This window comes from Bombus terrestris, chromosome 8, assembly GCF_910591885.1.
Source record: "Bombus terrestris chromosome 8, iyBomTerr1.2, whole genome shotgun sequence".
NCBI lineage: Eukaryota > Metazoa > Arthropoda > Insecta > Hymenoptera > Apidae > Bombus > Bombus terrestris.
Genome location: NC_063276.1, coordinates 273093 through 292459, shown reverse-complemented (window position 1 = coordinate 292459; position 19367 = coordinate 273093). Strand labels below are relative to the sequence as shown.

General features: G+C 41.4%; 1 protein-coding gene across 3 annotated transcripts in view; it reads left to right on the top strand.

Moving 5' to 3' along the window:
* LOC100650229 (octopamine receptor beta-3R) overlaps nucleotides 1–19367 on the top strand; it is an 81077-nt gene that overhangs the window by 25136 nt on the left and 36574 nt on the right. Inside the window, exon 4 of one of the 3 annotated variants that reach the window (XM_048408002.1) lies at nucleotides 10165–10247. The exons of the other annotated variants lie outside the window; for them this stretch is intronic. Within the exon in view, the coding sequence (XP_048263959.1) occupies nucleotides 10165–10247 (83 nt within the window). The remainder of the gene's footprint in view (nucleotides 1–10164; nucleotides 10248–19367) is intronic. 3 annotated transcript variants of the gene reach the window in all.

Sequence of the window (19367 nt, the reverse complement as noted above, 5' to 3'; positions counted from 1 at the left end):
TTTATAGATACAAAGGTCGATAACGCGGCGTTTGATGATAACGCTAGACTACCTGTAGGTAGGTAAAAATAAGATAAATTTCAACAATGCGAATAACTTGGACATAGTCGGAGAAGAAACGCGCGAATTCGATATAATGTATCAATTTATCCCAGAACAACATATACGTGTAAAAGTTCTACGTGTTAATAGCGCTAAATGCTGGCTAAATTGCCCGGGGAGTTAAATTGATTTTGTCAAGAGCCGCTGGATGCTGGCCTAGGTCTCCCCAGGGTGATGTTGGCGTACGAGCAACGTTCCTATCCGTTCCTCCACCGTCCAGGGTAAACGGTACGATTTTGAAAAGCGGTGTCCCGTTCTATGGGTGAATGGACCGAAGATGTTGCAGCCGGATCCGCGTATAACAGCTGCGCTGGTCATGACCGTATGACCGAGTTACTTCGCGCCAGGTATAGGCGTGTTAATCAAGTATGAGAAGAATTTCAGAACCCTTATCGAAGAGTTGACCGCGAATTATGAACGTAACAAGGAATTTGATACGTAATAAAAGAAAAAGAAGATGATTCCATATCATCGTTCGTTTCTTGTTTCGATACGATACGAAAAATTGCGAACAAGCAGTATGTATATGTTTCGCCTTTATCTTTTATTTCTCTGAACAATATGAATATATGCGTATTATTACTTTTTTATTATTATAATTATTACGATTAAATATACAGACGCTTGATCTCGTTAATGTTAATCAAAAATTTCGAATTTTAGCCATTTATCGTACCATTTTGTTGATTTTTCTGTTTAACGCCGCGAGACAAATTAAGTCGGGAATTGACAAATATCGCCTTGTCGTTAAAAAAATTTGGCCGGCCAAATGTCAAAGTACAAATATCGAAAGTCTAACGAAAAGAAGAAAAGAAAACTGGAAATCTGAAAAATAAATTTAATAAATAAATAAAAGATATAGCAAGAACGTAGGAGACGAATATCGGAAGATATGTATTAAAAATTATATTTTTTAAAGCAAACTGCGTACATCCAACTGCAAATCCACTCTCAGCTTCGTTAAAAAGTACAATCGACGCCATCCTCGCACCTCCTGCCTGGTTCCTTAAAAAACGATTTTACGTCGTCGACCACTTGAATCTTCTCATCGCGACAACCATCGACCTTTCGACATCGAATCGAACTTGGAGACCAAGGCTCTTCGATACGATCGAGACCAGGTTTCTTACTTTGTCCCCGTTCGCCTCTATCCTCCACCGTTGCGTAAGCAGAGAGGGTGACATAGGCCGACAGGAGGCGCTCTCGATATTTACAGCGGACTGTTTTCAAATATGTATATCGCTTTCTACTCGAATTGACAAGTGGGACGATCGATATTCGGCGCTGGTGCCGCGGAAGCCCCCTCTGTCGCACCGATGCCAGGTTCGTTCCTGCAATCGCCAAGCTTTTACAAGTACCTCGCGAGCCTACGGAAATCAGACCGGCACGAATCAAACATCTGCATCGACTTACGAAAGTACTCGAATACTTTTCACAGGAAACTTGTCACGAATATATCGCGTACGTTGCACGAAAGTTGTTGAAATTTCGTTAACGTTGTAATCGAAACAGTGGCTAGCGAAAGCGCTCGATCACCTGCAACAACTTTTCACGATAACTTCAAAGCCTTAGGTAATGCAAAGCCTTAGGTAATGAAAGAAGATTCTAATATTATATTCTTTATTTAGAATCTTTTGCTATTTGCTCGAAAAATGATTGACCAAATTTATAGACGATGAAATACTTGGACGTGTATAATAAGTTTCTTAAACAAAAATTACCGTTAAATCGAATGAAACACAAACACGTGTAAACGCAGAACGTAAAACGCAAAGAAACGCAAAGGACCGTAAAAAAAAGAAAAAAAACGTGTTTGTGTACGTACGTGTTGCTCGATCCTTGGATATCGAAAGGTTAGAACTTGCGCGATCGAAAAACGTTTAAATAACTGAAAACTGTCAGAAATTATGTTTAGCGGAGTCGATTTACCGATTTTAATAAGTGGACGTTTCAAACCAGATGCTTCTTGGTCGCGAAATCGCTCGATACTTTCGATATTTCCACTCTTTGAATCGATAATATCGATTGCATGCAAACAGCGATGAAATATAATCAGCGCTACTACGATCAGCTGAAATTCCAAACTTATGAATTTTTCAACAAGTAGAGTCACGTGAGAGGATCGCGCGACTTGCCGTAGATTTGTTCAGCCATGGCATTCTGAAAAATCGATGGATATAAGTTGTGCCGGTATTTGAAAAATTATTTGAGCTATTTACGAGAATTAAAAATGTTCTTTAAGAGAATAGACGAAGGGAAGGAGGAGGAGGAAGGGTAGCAAGAGGGAAAAGGGAAATAGAAATAAACAGAAAAGACTAACTAAAGAGGGGTTAACGATGGCTTCTATTTAATTCTCGCAAATATTTGACGCGCAAATATTGGTCGCAAATATTCGTCACCTATTCGATCGAACGCAATCGATCGGTTGCAATCGTTATCGATATTTGCTTCTACAAAGTGACTTTCTACGGACGAATGAAACTTTGCAAGTTAGATCGGGCCGTTCGGCCGCAACGTTCCGGAATCTGGCCAACCGGTATAAATACTTTCATCCTTGGCTTTTTTCACCGTGCAGGGATCATCATCCATCGGGTCGTGCACTCTCGAGATTAATCCGCACCTTACGCGTTTCAGCTTGAAATAGATGTTCGTTTCCTAAAATATAGTCTATAATGAAATATCGACGAAGGAAAGACGGTAGAACCGATTATCAAACACAAACGCGAAATACCATATCCAATTGGTCGAATAATCGTCGATGAAAATACATTTACGCGAAACTCTTACATTTCTTTTCACTTTCGATTTTTATTTCGCTCTGTTTCTCGATCGTTCCGTGAATCGATGTTCCGATAATTGGAACTCTAATATAATACAAGATAACTCGATTCTATGAGAAAATAATATTAATGCATCGTTTATTAGGTTGAATCTCGAAGGAAATCGGATCGCCAGATGGTCCGAAAAGAGTGGAAAATAAGCTGCGCAACACGGTTCACAAGCTGTAGGGAAAGCTTAAAACCGCTTTCGTTCCTTTTATCGGCTATCTAGAACGTTTCTTCGTGCTGCAGTGTCATTACTGTTATCGTCGGAACGTAGGCCGAGTAGCCGTCCAGTTTTCCGAGACAATCGAACCGGACATTGGTAAATGAATTATTAACAAAGCGTTCCGTAAGTGGATTAAACGTTGTTCCACGAGACGCTTTAATCAGATTAAAATCTTAAAAGCACGGGCAAACGTTTTTAAGCGAAACCGGGGGAAAAGTAGCCAGCGCTTTATCGGTTCAGCGTGACAATCTCTATCGAACACGATGTACAGAAGATCCGTTCTTGTTTGCCCACGGTTTTTACTAAGCATTTCCGGCCGATTTACGCGAAAACTTTCGATTATAAATATTTGATGATTCGTAAAGCCAAAGAACTGGAGAATTTGAAAGCGGAAAAATTAAACAAATAAATAAATGCGATATCGAATAACTAAATGTAGTTGCGCGAGACGAACCGATCTATAGAGTACGTGTTTACTATATCGAAGCCAATCGTCAGCGCTTTATTCGTTGGCAGAATAAGCGAAGAAACACTAGTGGGAAGATGGTTTGATATTCTCCTTTAACCTTTGAAATTCTCTGGTAGATCAGCATCGGCACTACCGACGAAGACGAAGAGGAAAACGAGAAGGATGGGGACGAGAGGTCTCGGTCGCGGCCGTTTTCGACCTTATTACAGCGAATACGTACACGACTTTGGACCTTGCCACCACTTTTCCCATCGACATCGAGATTCCTATCTTAATCGTCGTTTTTACGAGCATGCAACGTCGGTCGCGAGCTCGACCTTAAGCTCTTGTTAAGTTGGCGGCGTACTCGCACGAACGAGGATCGGGCCTCTCGAATTGCGGATAATTCGAAACGGAAATAACGCGTACGTGGATCGAAGTTGCTTTTCCATCGAGAAAACGCGTTGCCCGAATCGAATCGAGCGAAAGAAACGGACAAACTTTTATCTACAGCGTGAATCGTGTACGGTTAATATCAGACAGGAATTCAAATTATTCAGAATCAAGCTGATAATCATTTACAATTATCTAACAATTTCATCGTCTTCTCCATCATCGAATCATCTAATACACCTTTTTTATCCGCTGAAACAATAAGGCACACTGGGTTCGCGAATCGAAGCAAATCCGATCGAATCGAACGTCTTTCGACGTTCTTTAACTAAAGTTAAACGATTGTGTTTAAGCACGGTGTACAGTTACGTTTGAAGCCGGCATTTGCCAACTTTTTTTACGAACGTTCCTATGCACGTTTCCATACATTGGATCGGTTTAGCTCGACCTCCAGACTCCTTGGCGCTATCGTGCCTCGATACAAGCTTCATAAATAATCAACTTTCTACATACGAGTCTATACCGCCATGTCGGAGGTAAAATTCTGACACTGTATGTGGAATTTTCAGCAACCATTTCGATTTCCATTTCAAAAATACAAGGATCGTAACATTATCGAACGTTCACTTGTTCTAATTCAGGGAAGAATTTAGCAACCATCGAACTGTCCAATTCTTAACTCTCATCGAGGAGAGTCTTTCTTTCCACTCGAATTTTGGAATTTTGGAATTTTGGAATTTCCATGTTTCCCAAATCGAAATGCCAGCACTCTGGGTTTCCGCACTTTTATTTGGATATTACAAGTTTTACGCAGTGCAGCTCCTGCAGACTCGTATACATCTGCTGCTATCCTCGGGGTCGTTCAGATATTTCGCTTGTACGCTTCGAAACGTTTGTAAGATAGCGTTTTGGAGAAACTGCACGAGTTAGCGGTAGAAAAATTCAAGGTCGCTTCATTGAAGAGAATAGCGTTGTTCCATCGGCTCGACCGCATAGGTTGCGTAACTCGGATGAAAGAAAAAGTCTGCTTACGTGTCGCGACGCTGAACGATCTTAAAGGCGATCCGCATTAGCGTTCGATCGATCGGATCGACTGGCGGTGGACAAGGCCGGCTCCGTATCTCTTCTCAAGTATCGTTTCGACCGAAACTGGAGGAACAACGTGCTCCCGTCGCGGCTGTTGTTTTCCATTTCGTGGAATTATCATCGCGTTGCATCGATTTTGCAGTTGGAAAACCAAACGACGTTAACGCCACCCGTTTAACGTTCAATAGCATCGAACAAGTCGCAGTTGTTGATCTTTTCGTGCTCGATACTATGTGACTCGAAAGTCATTGATCATTTATCGCACGTTGTTTGTTACGTAGTTGATCGTTTATTTTCTCCTTTCTTTTCTAATCTTACTTCCCAGTCTTTTCCAAGTACGACAAATTGTTGGCAGCTTGAGATAGACTGACCGATTCTATTGTTCGAAACCACGGATTCTTTCCTTTGTTGCCCTTCGATATCCCTACTATACACGCGTTTATTAGATGTACCGCGGCGGTTGCCGCGTATGCGTTCTTCCGAGAATTCGGCGAAAGAAACGTAGGGATATCGATGGTGCATTAGGCATGTCGGTATTGCGCTTTGACGACATAGCTCTTTATACCGCGAAGCCGTTGGAAAGTTCCGTGATCGATGCCGCCACAAATTAAAGTTTCTTTGAACACTTGACTAGAGAGATGATTGGCAAACCGTAACACCGGTAAAATTTGGAACTTTACGAAACATCAATCTATCCGATATATTGCAATATAACGATAAGAAAGATACATTTCCTAGAATAAGAAAAGAATTAAATCCCGAAAGAGTGAAAGATGTAAATGAATGCGCAGGAAATGCTTGTTAGAAACTTATAAATTCTTGGAAATTTCTCGTATATATGGATGTAATTGTCTTTTCGAGCAGGAAAGGCAGCTGCAATAGTCGAATAGGAAAATAATTGTAATTGTTGTGCATTTACCGTGTACGGCAAGTAACAATTTTCGTACGGATAGATTCGATGGCTGTAGATATTATACGTTTGATTTACGCGAACAGCGACACTCGTCAAGCAACTGGTTGTTGTACCGTAGATTGTAGTATTCTACATGGTTTCAATGGCTTCCTGTATAGGAAAAACAATAGCCATTCTACTAGTTTCCTGTACAATTCCATGTATAAATAGATTTCCATAGGATTAACGACTATGAACAGGTTATACTTACTCTACATGAATAAGAATAGCTATTGTTTCCTATATAGGATGAATAGCGACGACGTACATTTATAACTGTCGTTGATAACCATTCGGCTACTTTAGTCTATTTCTGCCATTTCACCGGCAATGGTACGTGAATCTTGCCAAAATATACGAGTTCATCGTAAACCAATAATTCCAAGCCTACTAACTATTTTTATTTTATTAATTAATAAGTAAGTAATAATTAATAAACTATACAACGATCGAGTTAGCCGACTCGGTTTACTTTGATACGTCCTAGTTTACATCAGACCCGATTTACGATCGTTTCGTCGAACAACTTGGCGAAGAAGCAGAATCGTTTATTGCAACGAGCGATCCAACAAGAGGATAGAGCATCGTTATTCTTTTCTGAAAGAATAATCGTTTTCTTTGTTTCGAATGTCATCAATATATCCCATCTTGTGCAATTTCAATCCGCTGCGTTACCTTTCTACGCTCATCTGTGATTCCAACACACGCAAAACCATCGAAACTGTGCTTGTAATCGTTTTATCGTTTCAAAATGGATGCCGGTCGTGCTGAAAAAACAGAAGATCGGCTTCCCAGTGAACATCGACTCTCCGCGAACGAATGAAAATTTCATAGTGAAAAGAGTTTCGTTGGCGAGTTGATCGGAAAATTCGATTCTTTCGATTCGAAATTGGACTACGTTTCGATTATGTGTTCTTGGAATTGGTTCTTTCGGACATGGCTCGTTTCGAATACCAAGATGGCAAACTCGAAGGAAACTTTCTCAATAGGGAGCCGTTGATCACCACCGGTGTCCCTCCAACGGGGTAACTCTGTTTGTTTGTGACTTTTTCGAGGACAGTTGCTCGATATATGAACGAACCGACCGGGACGACGCTTGATCTCGCAAAAGTTCGCTGCTTCGCGAGGGATGGCGTATTCGCCATCTCGATACGCATCTCTGTACACCGAGGCTTGTCCACCGAGACGGTCTATTCTGATTATTCGACGATTCGAAAATATAAAAAGTTTCGTATATTTGGCGATAGAGAGGTATGAATTAAAGCGTATGTGCCGATACTTTTTGTCACCGCCTCCGATATTTTCGACGCCTGAAAATATCAAACAAACGATACGATGCCGTGAAAGCGATAAAAATCAGACGTCTATTATACATCCTCTTCAAGCCTTGTCGCGTCACGGGCGATATTTTTTCCCCGCGACTATTTCGCAGACCCTGAAAGGAAATCGAAGAGCTCCTCGGGTCTTCGTAGGTCACCGTTCAAAGGCAACCCTGAACAAGAGAGACGCGAACGTCGAGGGCAACGCAGATAATATCGCGTCGGCGATCGATCGTTGGAACGCGAAAGTCATACGCGGTGACTAGAACGTGGAACGAGCGAGAAATACAAAGATAGTAGGGCACTCTAGAAGATTATTCCGTGATAACATACGTCTTTCTAATCGCTACGAGCTTCGAGATTTACGACATGCCGCCCCGGCGCGCCGCGGCGGCAGCAGTCACGTTCCGCTGTAAGATCAATTTTCGTTGAATTCCAGCGAAACCTGGGTGGGAAAACATTCCGCAAGTTTCCCGCTCGTTTTCCATCCTGGACTGATCGCTTGAAATTCAGTATCCGTGATTAATAAACGAATCGTATGGAATATTTTGGCCCCTATCTTTCGTATAATTGATACAAAAGAGACGTTTTCTTTTTCTGCAAACGAGTATCATCCTATAATGAAATTCGTTAAAAATTCAAGCAATATAACGTTCAGATATAACGTCCGAGATAAAGGAATGAAATAATAAAATGATATTTATCGTAGTAAGATGTCGCGCATATAAGCGTACAAGAAATTTCTCTAACAGTTTTAATAACCGTTATTCTATTATATTATATCGTATCTTATATAATTAATACATTAAATATATATAGTAATAATTAATACGTGATCTTACGCAACGTAACGTAAATTGACCATAAAAGTTTCGCATTGTTTATTCGTTCAGACTTTTTGCGGTTTCCCATTTTTCTATTCGATTTGTGCGAGGATATCCGCCAATTTGAGGAGAAAGGCGTCGAGCCGCGAATTTCACGACGCAAAACGATTAACTCGTAGCATGTCGCTAGTATTTTCCGCGTGCCGAGTGTCACGATGCGGAAAAATTGAGTGCTTTCGCTGTCGACAGGTGGTTAGACAGACAGTTTCGTGCGACGCGGTCATCCACCATGTGCAACGCAAGGTAGCTAGTGTCCTGGAGAAACGTCCTTTTTTTTTTTTTTTTTTTTTTTGTCGTTTCCTACAAAACGGAGAAGCAGAGATCGTAACTTTTGCGAACGTTGGTTTGGTCGTATTAATAAAGAGATCGAGGCGTTCATTTTTTCTAATTACGATAACAAATTGTGGAAGATTCGCCGACAAAGTGTAATTTACGCGGTAAAAGTTACAAAAGAAAATTGAAATGAAACGTGCAAAGGTCGCAAGCTGAATATCAAACTGAGTAGCAGATGGATGAAAATCTCCAAATATGTATTCCTCTTCGATCAGAAATACAAATATGAATAGAAGAGAATTCAATGATATTAATACAGATATTTGTACAATATCGGGGTTGTATTAAAATTAGATTTGTCGATTTTTATAAAAGTGTCGAAAGCATTCGACGATGAAACGTACAATTAAATAAAGTGGCCTGCTATCGTACACGTATCGGACAAATAAATCGCGGTGAAACTTGGTGAACAATTTCATCAAATAGCAACGGTTAATCGTGCAGAAATTTGACGATGCAAAGCGCCGTACACAATTATGGTGGAATCGTTTGCACCGTACGGCCGATGGCAATTCAATTAATTTAAAAGGCCGTCATTGTCACAAGGTGGCTTTGAAAGCGACCACGTCGTTTCCGACCACATCGTAATGCCGGTTTTATTAAATGTCTAGCTGCTTCGATGCATTTTGTTTAATTGGGAATTACGTGATTGGGGGCTGGAGACTCGTCGATCGATTATTATTTGGAGGCACGATCGATCATCCTAACGATTGGAACGATTAAACAAACTGGCTGTACCGCTCGATTCTTCGTCTTCCTTCTGGCCGGTTCCTACTTAATTTTATTCTTTTATCGTCACTCACTCACTCACTCACTCACTCTCTCTCTCTCTTTCTCTCTCTCGTTATTATTCTCTCGTTATTTGAATTATAATTGTTACTTAAGATGCAACGGAGGCATAGCATCGTAAATTATTTTTATACATTTTAAAAATAAGTGAAAAACATATTGCGTGAAAATACGTGATATTTAGCGGTATTCCAATTTGTACAGACGTATTTTAACTGCATCCTGAACAATGAATTCTTCGACAACCAACTATTCTGCATTTTCTTTTCTAACCGCTTATTTTTCCTTTTCAATTGGAGGAACGAGATTCGAACAGGTCGCTATGCTCGAAACGAAAATACCCGAATGGGCTGGCTGGTGAGGCCCTCCACCATTCCTATTGCATGCAACTGGCGTACGCGAGGCTCGTAGCGTCGCGGACCGTGAAAAGCGTTCTTCCGGCGAAAGTGGTGCGAAAAGTTGGAGGAAACGGAGCGTATCGTGACAAATGAAATTGATTCCTCGACCGTCGGTGCCGCATTCTGCTGGATGTAATTGGCCTCGAAATCTATTTTCCAATATTCGTACTTAATCCATCTCCGTGACAACACGGAACTGACGCGTCGCTGTAAAAGATGAAAAAAGAATCGCTGTGCATTTCCTTTCTCTCTTTCGTTTACTCCTTTTATTTATTGCACGTAAGCATGCTACTTGGATTAACTCGACGGCAGCATCGGTGTTTTATAGTTTGTTGTTGCTTTCGGCGTTATGAAAAACCGCTTTCTCGTACGAACCAGTTGTTATCGGTAGGTTTATTCTTTATTTTTGCAGTTACGCCTGAAAGAAGAGACGCCTTTTTTAAAGTGGAACCGCTTGGCTCTACCGGTCATTTTTATTATTCCATTAGTAAATTGGTGTGTATTATTTTTGTTAATTACGCGGCTTTCTTACTTATATGGTTTAGTTGGGCCATGTAAATGGGGAAATGTCTAAATAGAAAGCGCACTATACGAATTAAATAATCGTCTTAGATCGAGAAGGGAACGAACGCAGGGATATAAATGAGAGGGTCGCGATGCGCAAATCTTAAACCTTAATTAACTATTTTGTCTACACATGGAAATACGAAATCTCTGAGGTGGTATGTGTGGTGATTGCGCACACAAGAAGTACTCCTGATTTTCAACAATAACGTTTATTGACTTTTTAACAAGTGACGACAAATAACAATTAACAACAAGCAACGATTGACAACAGTTAACGATTAACAACGCTTGATAACAGCAATGCTTAATGATGGTTATCGGAAGTCGACTACTCGTCTCTCTACGTTCGCTTCGCGTAATCCTTCGCACTTCGCAGCTCGGGGCAGACTGAATCTCCTTTATTCAAAAACCACGCCGATTCTTTTCTTTGTTGGCAATCGATATCGCGCGCGTTTGTTAAAAGTCCGCGACGTTTGCCGCGTATGCGTACTCCCGAAAATTCGGCGAAAGAGCCGTAGGGATATCGATGGCACATAAGGTTTGTCGGCATAGCGCTTTTAAGATAAAGCGAAACCGTTGGACAGTTCCGAGGTCGAGTGCCGCCACGTCTCGAAATCTCGAAATCTCGAAATCTCGAAATCTCGAAATCTCGAAGAAATAGAAACCAAAGTAATAATCGATACAGGGTGCGCAATATCTTTACACTTTAAAACCTGCTTTCGCGTGTCGCGCGTACGCAAGCCACGGCGATAGACTATTTTTCAGACGGACGAATCAATCAGTTTCATCGTTTTTACGGCAAATAGCCTGTCAACGTTGGATGCGGTTAATAATGGATTTCCAATTTTTCGACTAGGTAGGTTGAAGCCAGCCAGTCGTCTCCTCTTCATAGAGCTCGCCGATGTTACGCAAACGATTGAAAATCAAAATATCGCTGACCGCAGGCATCCGCTCTCCGCGGTCAATCTTACTGATTAATCATTCGGGACAGACCGAGCGTTTTCGTCATCATCGTCGAATCGCCGACAATGATTACCTCTTTCCTATTGTATTTCTCTCCTTCTGGTTAGCGAAAATTGATCGACCGACTAAAACCGATCAACTCGATCCCGTTGTTTTTCTCGCTTCTTCTTCTTCGCCGCACTTTCATATCCTCTTTTCGATATTTTTCTTCGAATTTTCAGAATCAACCGGCAAATTTTAATCTTAAAGACTACTCTGTTTGAATAATATCCGTCGATGTATAATATTCACGGCGGATCGTACGTATAAAGCTGAAAAGAAGACTAGAATTAAACGAGTTGGTGAAATTGTTGATGCGTAGTGCTAACGGTTTATGCAAAACGAAGGAAATTTCTTTCATTCTCTACGTATTTGTTCAACAGGCAATAGAAATGAAACGAGACCAGGAGAAAAAGTAAAAACAAGCGAAACATGGTTTCGAAGAACTATTATCGCACGACGAGTAAAACAGTTTATATAACTGATTCAGAGATGCAAAGACATCCTTGATGATGACATTTTTAACGATCAAGTAGGTCGAGTCAGGTTCAGCGTTAAAGCAAATATCAATTCACAAAGTTAGATAACCGTTTAAACGACTTTCCTTGCCCCCTTTGACGAGTATAGACGTGTAATAATCGTATTTTTATTGCACGTTTACTGCTTTCAACTGCATTTAGGATGATGGTCATAAATTGCCTTTACCGTAACGCGTTATTTTTACTAGCAATTTGTCGTTTCATGGTAGCGAATTATTATCTGGCATTTGCTGATTTACCACTGGCGTAATCTACCAACAGCCAGCCCTTTTTCTCTCTTATAACTTTTCTATTCGCCGTGGTTTTGTTGAAAAGAAATTTGACAAAGTGTCCGTTGCACAATTTTTCTCCTCCCCATTTTCACATTCTCGAATGTTTTAGCATTTTCTCCAGCCGTTGAAATTACACATTAACATAGTTAAACGTTTGAAAGAGGGAAGGAAGGAAGAAAGACATTTTACGAGCAATAGAATTGACTTGGAAAGGATATTTTGTCAAAATTATGATACAAAGTATCGAAAAGAAAGGAAATAGAGGCGGTGGAGGGGAAGAGGAGAGTCAACATTTTTTCACGATTTTACGTTGCAGCAACGCGCAGCGATGAAACAGAGGAATCGATTCCATTGCTAGTGAAGATGTTACGTCGCCGATTCGAAATACGAAACGCATACTGCGGCGTTCGCTTATCGAAGAAAAAGCGTCGATACGAATTTCGGTCGCGTACAGCCGATGGAGGCGTATTCCGCTTTACGGCGCGTGACCTAACTTAAATGTATCGACAGCGGCGACAATACGGAACACCGGGCGCCTCGATAAACGTCGTTTAAATCGAGCACACCGATTTTCCTTTGTCTTCGAGCATGCTCCTTCTTCCAAGAGGTGCACGCGTGTCTTGCTCGATGCTCGGTTCCCACAAATCTCGATACTATCGTGTGTTACGTTCAGAAAAATCGCTATGGTCGAAGGCGAGTCGAAATTTTCGGTAGAACCGACCAGCGAACATGGCGAAGTTAGATTTTAATTGTGCAAAAACGACGCGAATCTCGCTTCTTCGCAAATACTCGATCGCTATATGATTTTGAAAATATAATAAAAGTATAAATGAATATCGATGAAAATATCGAGACGAAAGCTCTGTACGATTTCGGGATCTAATACACAATGTCTGAATTGTATCCGATTATAGATGCTTACCTGGAAAAAGGACGTTTCATACGCATCGACCTGATATTACCCGTGGAAACGTTTAGTGTAATAAACATTCGTACCAATAAATTATCAAATACGAAATGAAAATGCCGATGGGCGAACAAATGCAGGCACATTGTTTAACAAATACGTCGAACAGTGTTGTGCCGTCCCAATAAAGCAGTACGTTTCTATTCGCCAATCTGATTAACCCTTCGTATTTCGTTTCATCTGGATATCTTTTCCCTCGCCTCCTCTTCTTTTTTACTTTCCCTGGCGGCGTAACGGCAACTGGGTCACGGGCCGAAAATATCGATGTTCCATAATCTCGTCGGTGAAAAGGCTTCGCGTTAGCGAGCCCCTGTGCACACGACCGAAAGCTCTCTCCGCGACTTTTGCCGAAACTCGACCGTCCTTGACTGAATCGAGCCGCCTGGTATTCGTCGTTTCGCGTTCACGGCCAAAGATCGCCGACTCTCGAGTGCATCCCGCTGCTCGAAAATATTCGCCCCTCCAACTTATCGGCCCCTTCGTTCCCTTTTTCCTCGCTAGATATCACAATGGTTCGCGAAAATATTTCGACGCTCTTTGAAACTTTTTACGTCTATATCGCCTATGGAAAATACCTTGAAATCTCGTCAGAGACGCGACTATCGCCACTACGTTGGTAAGGTTCGCCACGGATCTGAAATTACATGTACGAGTTACAGGACGTTCGATGTTTATCGCATACGTACACCTGCAATTAGCAAAAGTGTACTACGTCAGCGTCAACTTTTCTACAGAGGTGTACACGTGTCGCATCTATGCACACGTGCGCCGACCATCTATTTCCAAAGTTACTGTCTCGCCGATAGCCGCAACTATAAACGCGGCATCGGGCTTTAGGCTCGATACGAGCACGGTTCTAAGAATCGGGGCGCCGACAAGGGATCCGACGCTCTCTGTTGTCGTTGTCCGCCGCCGAGGAACGTGTAACATCAACCACATCTCGGTCCGCGTCAGAGACCAGACCGGGCTTCGGAACCGATGGGCTGATGATGGAGATGAAGCTGTGGCGGCACTCGGCGACAACTAGTATTGTATTTTGGTAACGGCTGCTTACCTCGGATATAATTCCACACAGTATCCGGGCCCCCTAGGACCATAGGGGTTGAGATTACGCCCAACCATCGCACAAGACACCCAGTACCTTGCTCCCTGGATTAGATAAGCCTGCAGGGGCTGTCGCTCGTCTCAAATCGAACGGGGCACATTCTAAGCCCTCCTCGTCTCACCAGGACGGTTCCGGAGCAGGTGGGACGCTGCTCACCCGCCGAAGGCCATTCGGTGGAGCCATCATTTTAAATCGGCCCTCTTGCCAGCATCTTGGCCATCAACCACTGCCACCACGAGTCCATACCCATTAATTGGTCGAGCAGAGGGGTCGCTACTCCCTCCGGGCTGTAACTCGACCGCCCGTGGTACCAACCTTAATCGTTGGTGGGACTATCGTATGGATGTACGGCCACGTCACTGCCGGCTAGCGACCTGCTAACCGAGTTCCGCAGTTCCAGATGGGACTCGCGTAAGCGGGGGCCTCAAGGTACTTTTACATCCGGGAACTTATCCCGACGGTCCCATCCTTGGCATCAGGATCGTGGGTGCGCTACTACCCAAGGCCACGTAGAGAGAATGTAACCGTAATTAAACGCTTTACACTCCCGACGATCTTCCTTGCGGAGTACATAGGGACTCACGTAAGCGGGAGGCACTCGGCGACAATGTATATCGCCAAAGTGTCTAAAGAGCCATCGATATCCCAATGGTCAATGTTTCACACACACATCTCGCCTCCCTTGTCAGTGATGATACGATGATAATAAAATAAATACGTACGTAAGGTTGGCCTATTGAGAAAGCAGCAGTGAAACAAAAATGAAAGTAATTAGAGTCAAGTGGAAGATGATCGTGTAAGATTTGCAAGACACTTGTTACGAAGCTGTTGGTGAAAAGTTAGTGAAAATAATACCGAGCTATATCAACAGAGTCGTGCATAGCCACTTGTTTTTTCCCCGAGCGAATCCCTCGATATTATATATGGAATCCTTGACCTCCTCCTCTTTCACGTTGCTCCTCTCTCCCACGCACAACCTTGAGGGGAAAACATCTGAAAGAAGAACAATTTGCAATAACGGCCAGCGATCAATCCTAGTCTAAATCTGCCTAACACCTTATCATTTCTCATTTGCATCCATTAAAAGTTTAAAAATCGTTCGATACCGATTACAGAATTATTCACCTAATATTATAAGAACAATATTATAAGAACAAGGTATACTGTTTAATAATAATTTGCGATTACCTCAAACATTTACGGAAAAAATGGCTCTTTAATGCCGTTCGAAATATTGGCAGAGTCTACTGTTTCGAGAGAGATCACGTTTACGTCTATTACGATATTATTTCATTCGACGATTATTTGAGAAACATTGCAACTGTAACTTACAAAATGGCATACAATCGGTGTAAAATTTATTACGCGGCTATCAACGGCTATCAACGACGATATAACGACGATATAACGACGATATAACGTTATAAATAAAGAAAGAAACTCGATTATACATATGTTTATGCCTGTTTAAAATCACGCCGCTTATGATAGATTATCGATTACAATTTACTAATGTTTCATCAAAATTTGATTTACTCCGATCCGAAGAAGTTTCAGAAAATCGTTTTCATTTTCGTTCGAATATCGAGCGATCAAAGGTAGCGATCGAACGAATGAATTCAAGTATGTTCGCCAGTTATACGCCAAACAGTCATCGTCAAAATTGTTTGGGGCGAACAACGCCGCTAGGATTGTTCCACGGACGCGACTTTGGCCCATCTTCGGACAGATCTTATCCAAAGTCCGGAAAAAGCTTCGCCCCCGACGTAGCTAAGCTGCAAAGAGGGTAGAAATCTTGGAGTATGCGAATGGCCAGATAGCATTTTGAATGGAATCGGGACCAGCCGTTTCTACGTCCGATATGGTCGAACAGCAGTTACTGGAATGGCCAGAATACAAGGTGAGAGGATGTTCATGCAGGCTCGAAAACCGATTGTAAAACGCTCGTAAAGACCGTAACATCCTCGTCGTTTTGCGGGGCTCGTTTCTTCACCGAGTTTGTTCCCGCCGAACGTGATTGCAATATAGAATTTCTGATTTTTTATTCAAATTCTTTGCTTATTTTACATGTAATAAGGGTGAAAGTGCGACTCTGTTTTATGCCTAATACACGTGGCTTATACGCAGTGTTTCACCATCCCATGGAAACATCCACTGGAAAAGACGATAGTCTTTGGTTATGATTCGTAGCAAATGCTTCTTTATTCCGTGAATTATTCTCCTTCCGGCAAATAAGCATCGATAATATCATCTTGCTATCATCATCCGTTGCCTACCATTAAAACAAAAATGACAAGTTTTCCAACTTCTGATGTAACGCTGTCCCAACGCGTTTACGAGTAAAATCCTAATTTTTGAAACTTTTTCGAGATGTATATCGATAAGCGAGTTTTTAGCTTTTTCGGCGAGTCGAGTTTCACGAGAGAGATAGATATACGAAAGTCGATATGTGTTTGTAGAGACTTTCGTGGTTCACTGTACTATGCATATATGTATATTTAGTAACTGTATATATATATATAGGAAAGTAGGGCTATATTTGCGGAGAAGCAATTTCACTATGAATCTTTATGGGACTTTATTTTTGTCTCTTCGTTGTACCGTGAAAGGAGCAGAAAAAGTAATTGAAAAGAGCGGGGTTAGATCTTAACGATGTTGGAAGGAAATTGTATACGCGTAGAATGAAATGCGTCAAGGAAGAATTTTTTTACGATCTATAGCTGAATTCCGCTATAATATAGGAAAATATAGGTTTCCCTCCGGCAGAATTTTCCAACAATTTTACGTAACAATAATAATTCAAACATAACGATAATAATTATCGGTTTCAAGCCCTTAAATATCAGGATTAATTACTACTAACCACAAAGCCATTTATTATCCAAGACGTGTTACACAGTTTCGATTAGTTTAAAACTAGTTTTTAGTTTTGTCTGAAACAGAAATTTTTAACAGCCAGCGTGTATCGATAGTTAGCACTTATAATTAGTACTCGAAGATACGTTTGCTTGTTTCTAGAATTATTGACTATATTATAATATTCTAACGATAATACTGGCGAAAAGTCAATACATAGCAGCTTGAAAATTACGTAAATCGTACATAAACAATTTTCGAATCTTTCTGTATCTAACACGCTACATATTCATTCGACATATTACATATTCGTATAGTTAATATATATACATGCACATATACATAATCGTACAAGCTTGCAAACGATGACGATGAAAATGCAAACGTTCTACGTGCTACTCCATCAAACTTACGTCTTCTATTTAAATGTTCTACGTTTGCTTCGTTCTAATCTTCGAACTAATTTTATAGGCGATATTTCGATCGAACGAAACGAAGGAAAAATGGAGTAACTACCGTTCTTCGATACGTTCGATCGATTCGCTTTTCGACATCATTCGACGGCAGAAAAATTGGGAAATGGCGAAGGGACTCGAATCCATTTGCATGACGTCGTGAACGCCCACCGTTTGACCTCGAGCGTTGCCATCTTTTAGAATAACGAGCAACTTTTGGCTCGCGGATTATGACGGGTCACACGTGCGTTCCAAACAGTAATAGACAGCCACGCGTGTAATCGTAAGACCGCCCTTTCGTAGGGTGTTGCTTTTCACGGTCAATCTGAAAACAACTTGAATATCTTCTGCTACAAACGCTTCTAAATCATGATGCACTCTTCGTTCTTCATACAATCCTATCTTTATGCTCGACTACGGCAATTATTATTCGCGTATCTGTGTCACGTTATCACGTTATTTGGCTACAGATTCGAGATACAATGGCTCGCGAAACTATTTTAATATTTGTACAAATTTTTTACCAATATATTATATCTGGCAAATGAAACATGTAGTATCTTAAATAGTCTAGAGCAAGGACAAGAAAGGATGTTTTATTTGAAGTTAAGTTTAGTTTTAGTTTAACAAGCAATACCCGATACAAAAATTGATTACAATATCTTTGTACGTCTTAGCCCAACTTCCCACTGCTTTACTCATTTAGCTTTGACGTCACCAAGGTTTCTCTCTCTCTCTCTCTCTCTCTCTCTCTCTCTCTCTCTCTTCCCCAGCACTCTTACGATTCTTAGTTTATACCTTAAATTTACAACTCAAACTTAAATATGTAATAGACCAAGCGTATACCCCCCTCTTTTTTTTGATACCACAATCATTTTTTGAAACTTTCTTAGCGTTGTAACGAGATTTGAAACCAATCGGAAAATGTAGTAATATTTATTGCGAATATGCGCTTGACAGAGATTACGAAAGCGTTTGTGCAGTTAATCACCGACAAGCCATTAAGCGAAGGTATCCTTAACGCTAAACTATACGTGTCACAGCGTATAATTTTAACGATACTGTAAATCGTTATAGATAAGTGTGAGTGATAATATACGTCGGATCATTTCAAATTCGCTAATTTGCTAATTCTAGCAATTCTAGCAATTCTATCGATTGTTCTTCTTTGCGGTAAATAACTTGCAAGTTGTTTACATATTTCCAGATTGGTTCTAAATTTTATACTAATATAATCACGATAGTCGTATCTCGTCGCAGTGGCAATGAAATTTCCACGCTGTTGGCAACGGAAATTATCGAGAATATAGAGGCGACGACGTACGCGACGATATCCACATATCCACGATCATTGTCACGCGGGGGTGTACGCGTTGCACAATCTTCGCAACAACTATTTGAACGTTGGCGCGTTAATCGTTGGGTTGCGACGAGTGTTCGCTGTATGACCCAATTTCCAACACGTTCGACTCGACCTAGAGTTCTCCGTCGGCGGTCCTCCTGCACTCTGCATTGCCGTTGGATTCTGGAGCTCTGGCGGCTCTGGCACGGCCACGAGATCGTGCACTTTGGACCGATGCCAATGGCCCTATTACACAATTCGCTTGCTTCCCCCGCCTCCTCATGTAGAGTTCTAGGTTTTCCGCTGAACTTGATCCATCTCCTCGTTCCTCCTTTACCTTCGCCCTCGCCCTCTCGCCGCACTTGTCATCTCAAATCCCATTGCAATCATGCTTCCTCAGTACCTTCGAGGTCTTTTATCTCGACTATAGTTGACGGATTAATTACTCGTTACGCTTTTCTTATCGTTTTTCTAAACGTATATTTATATACAGGCTGTTCCAAGGGTATA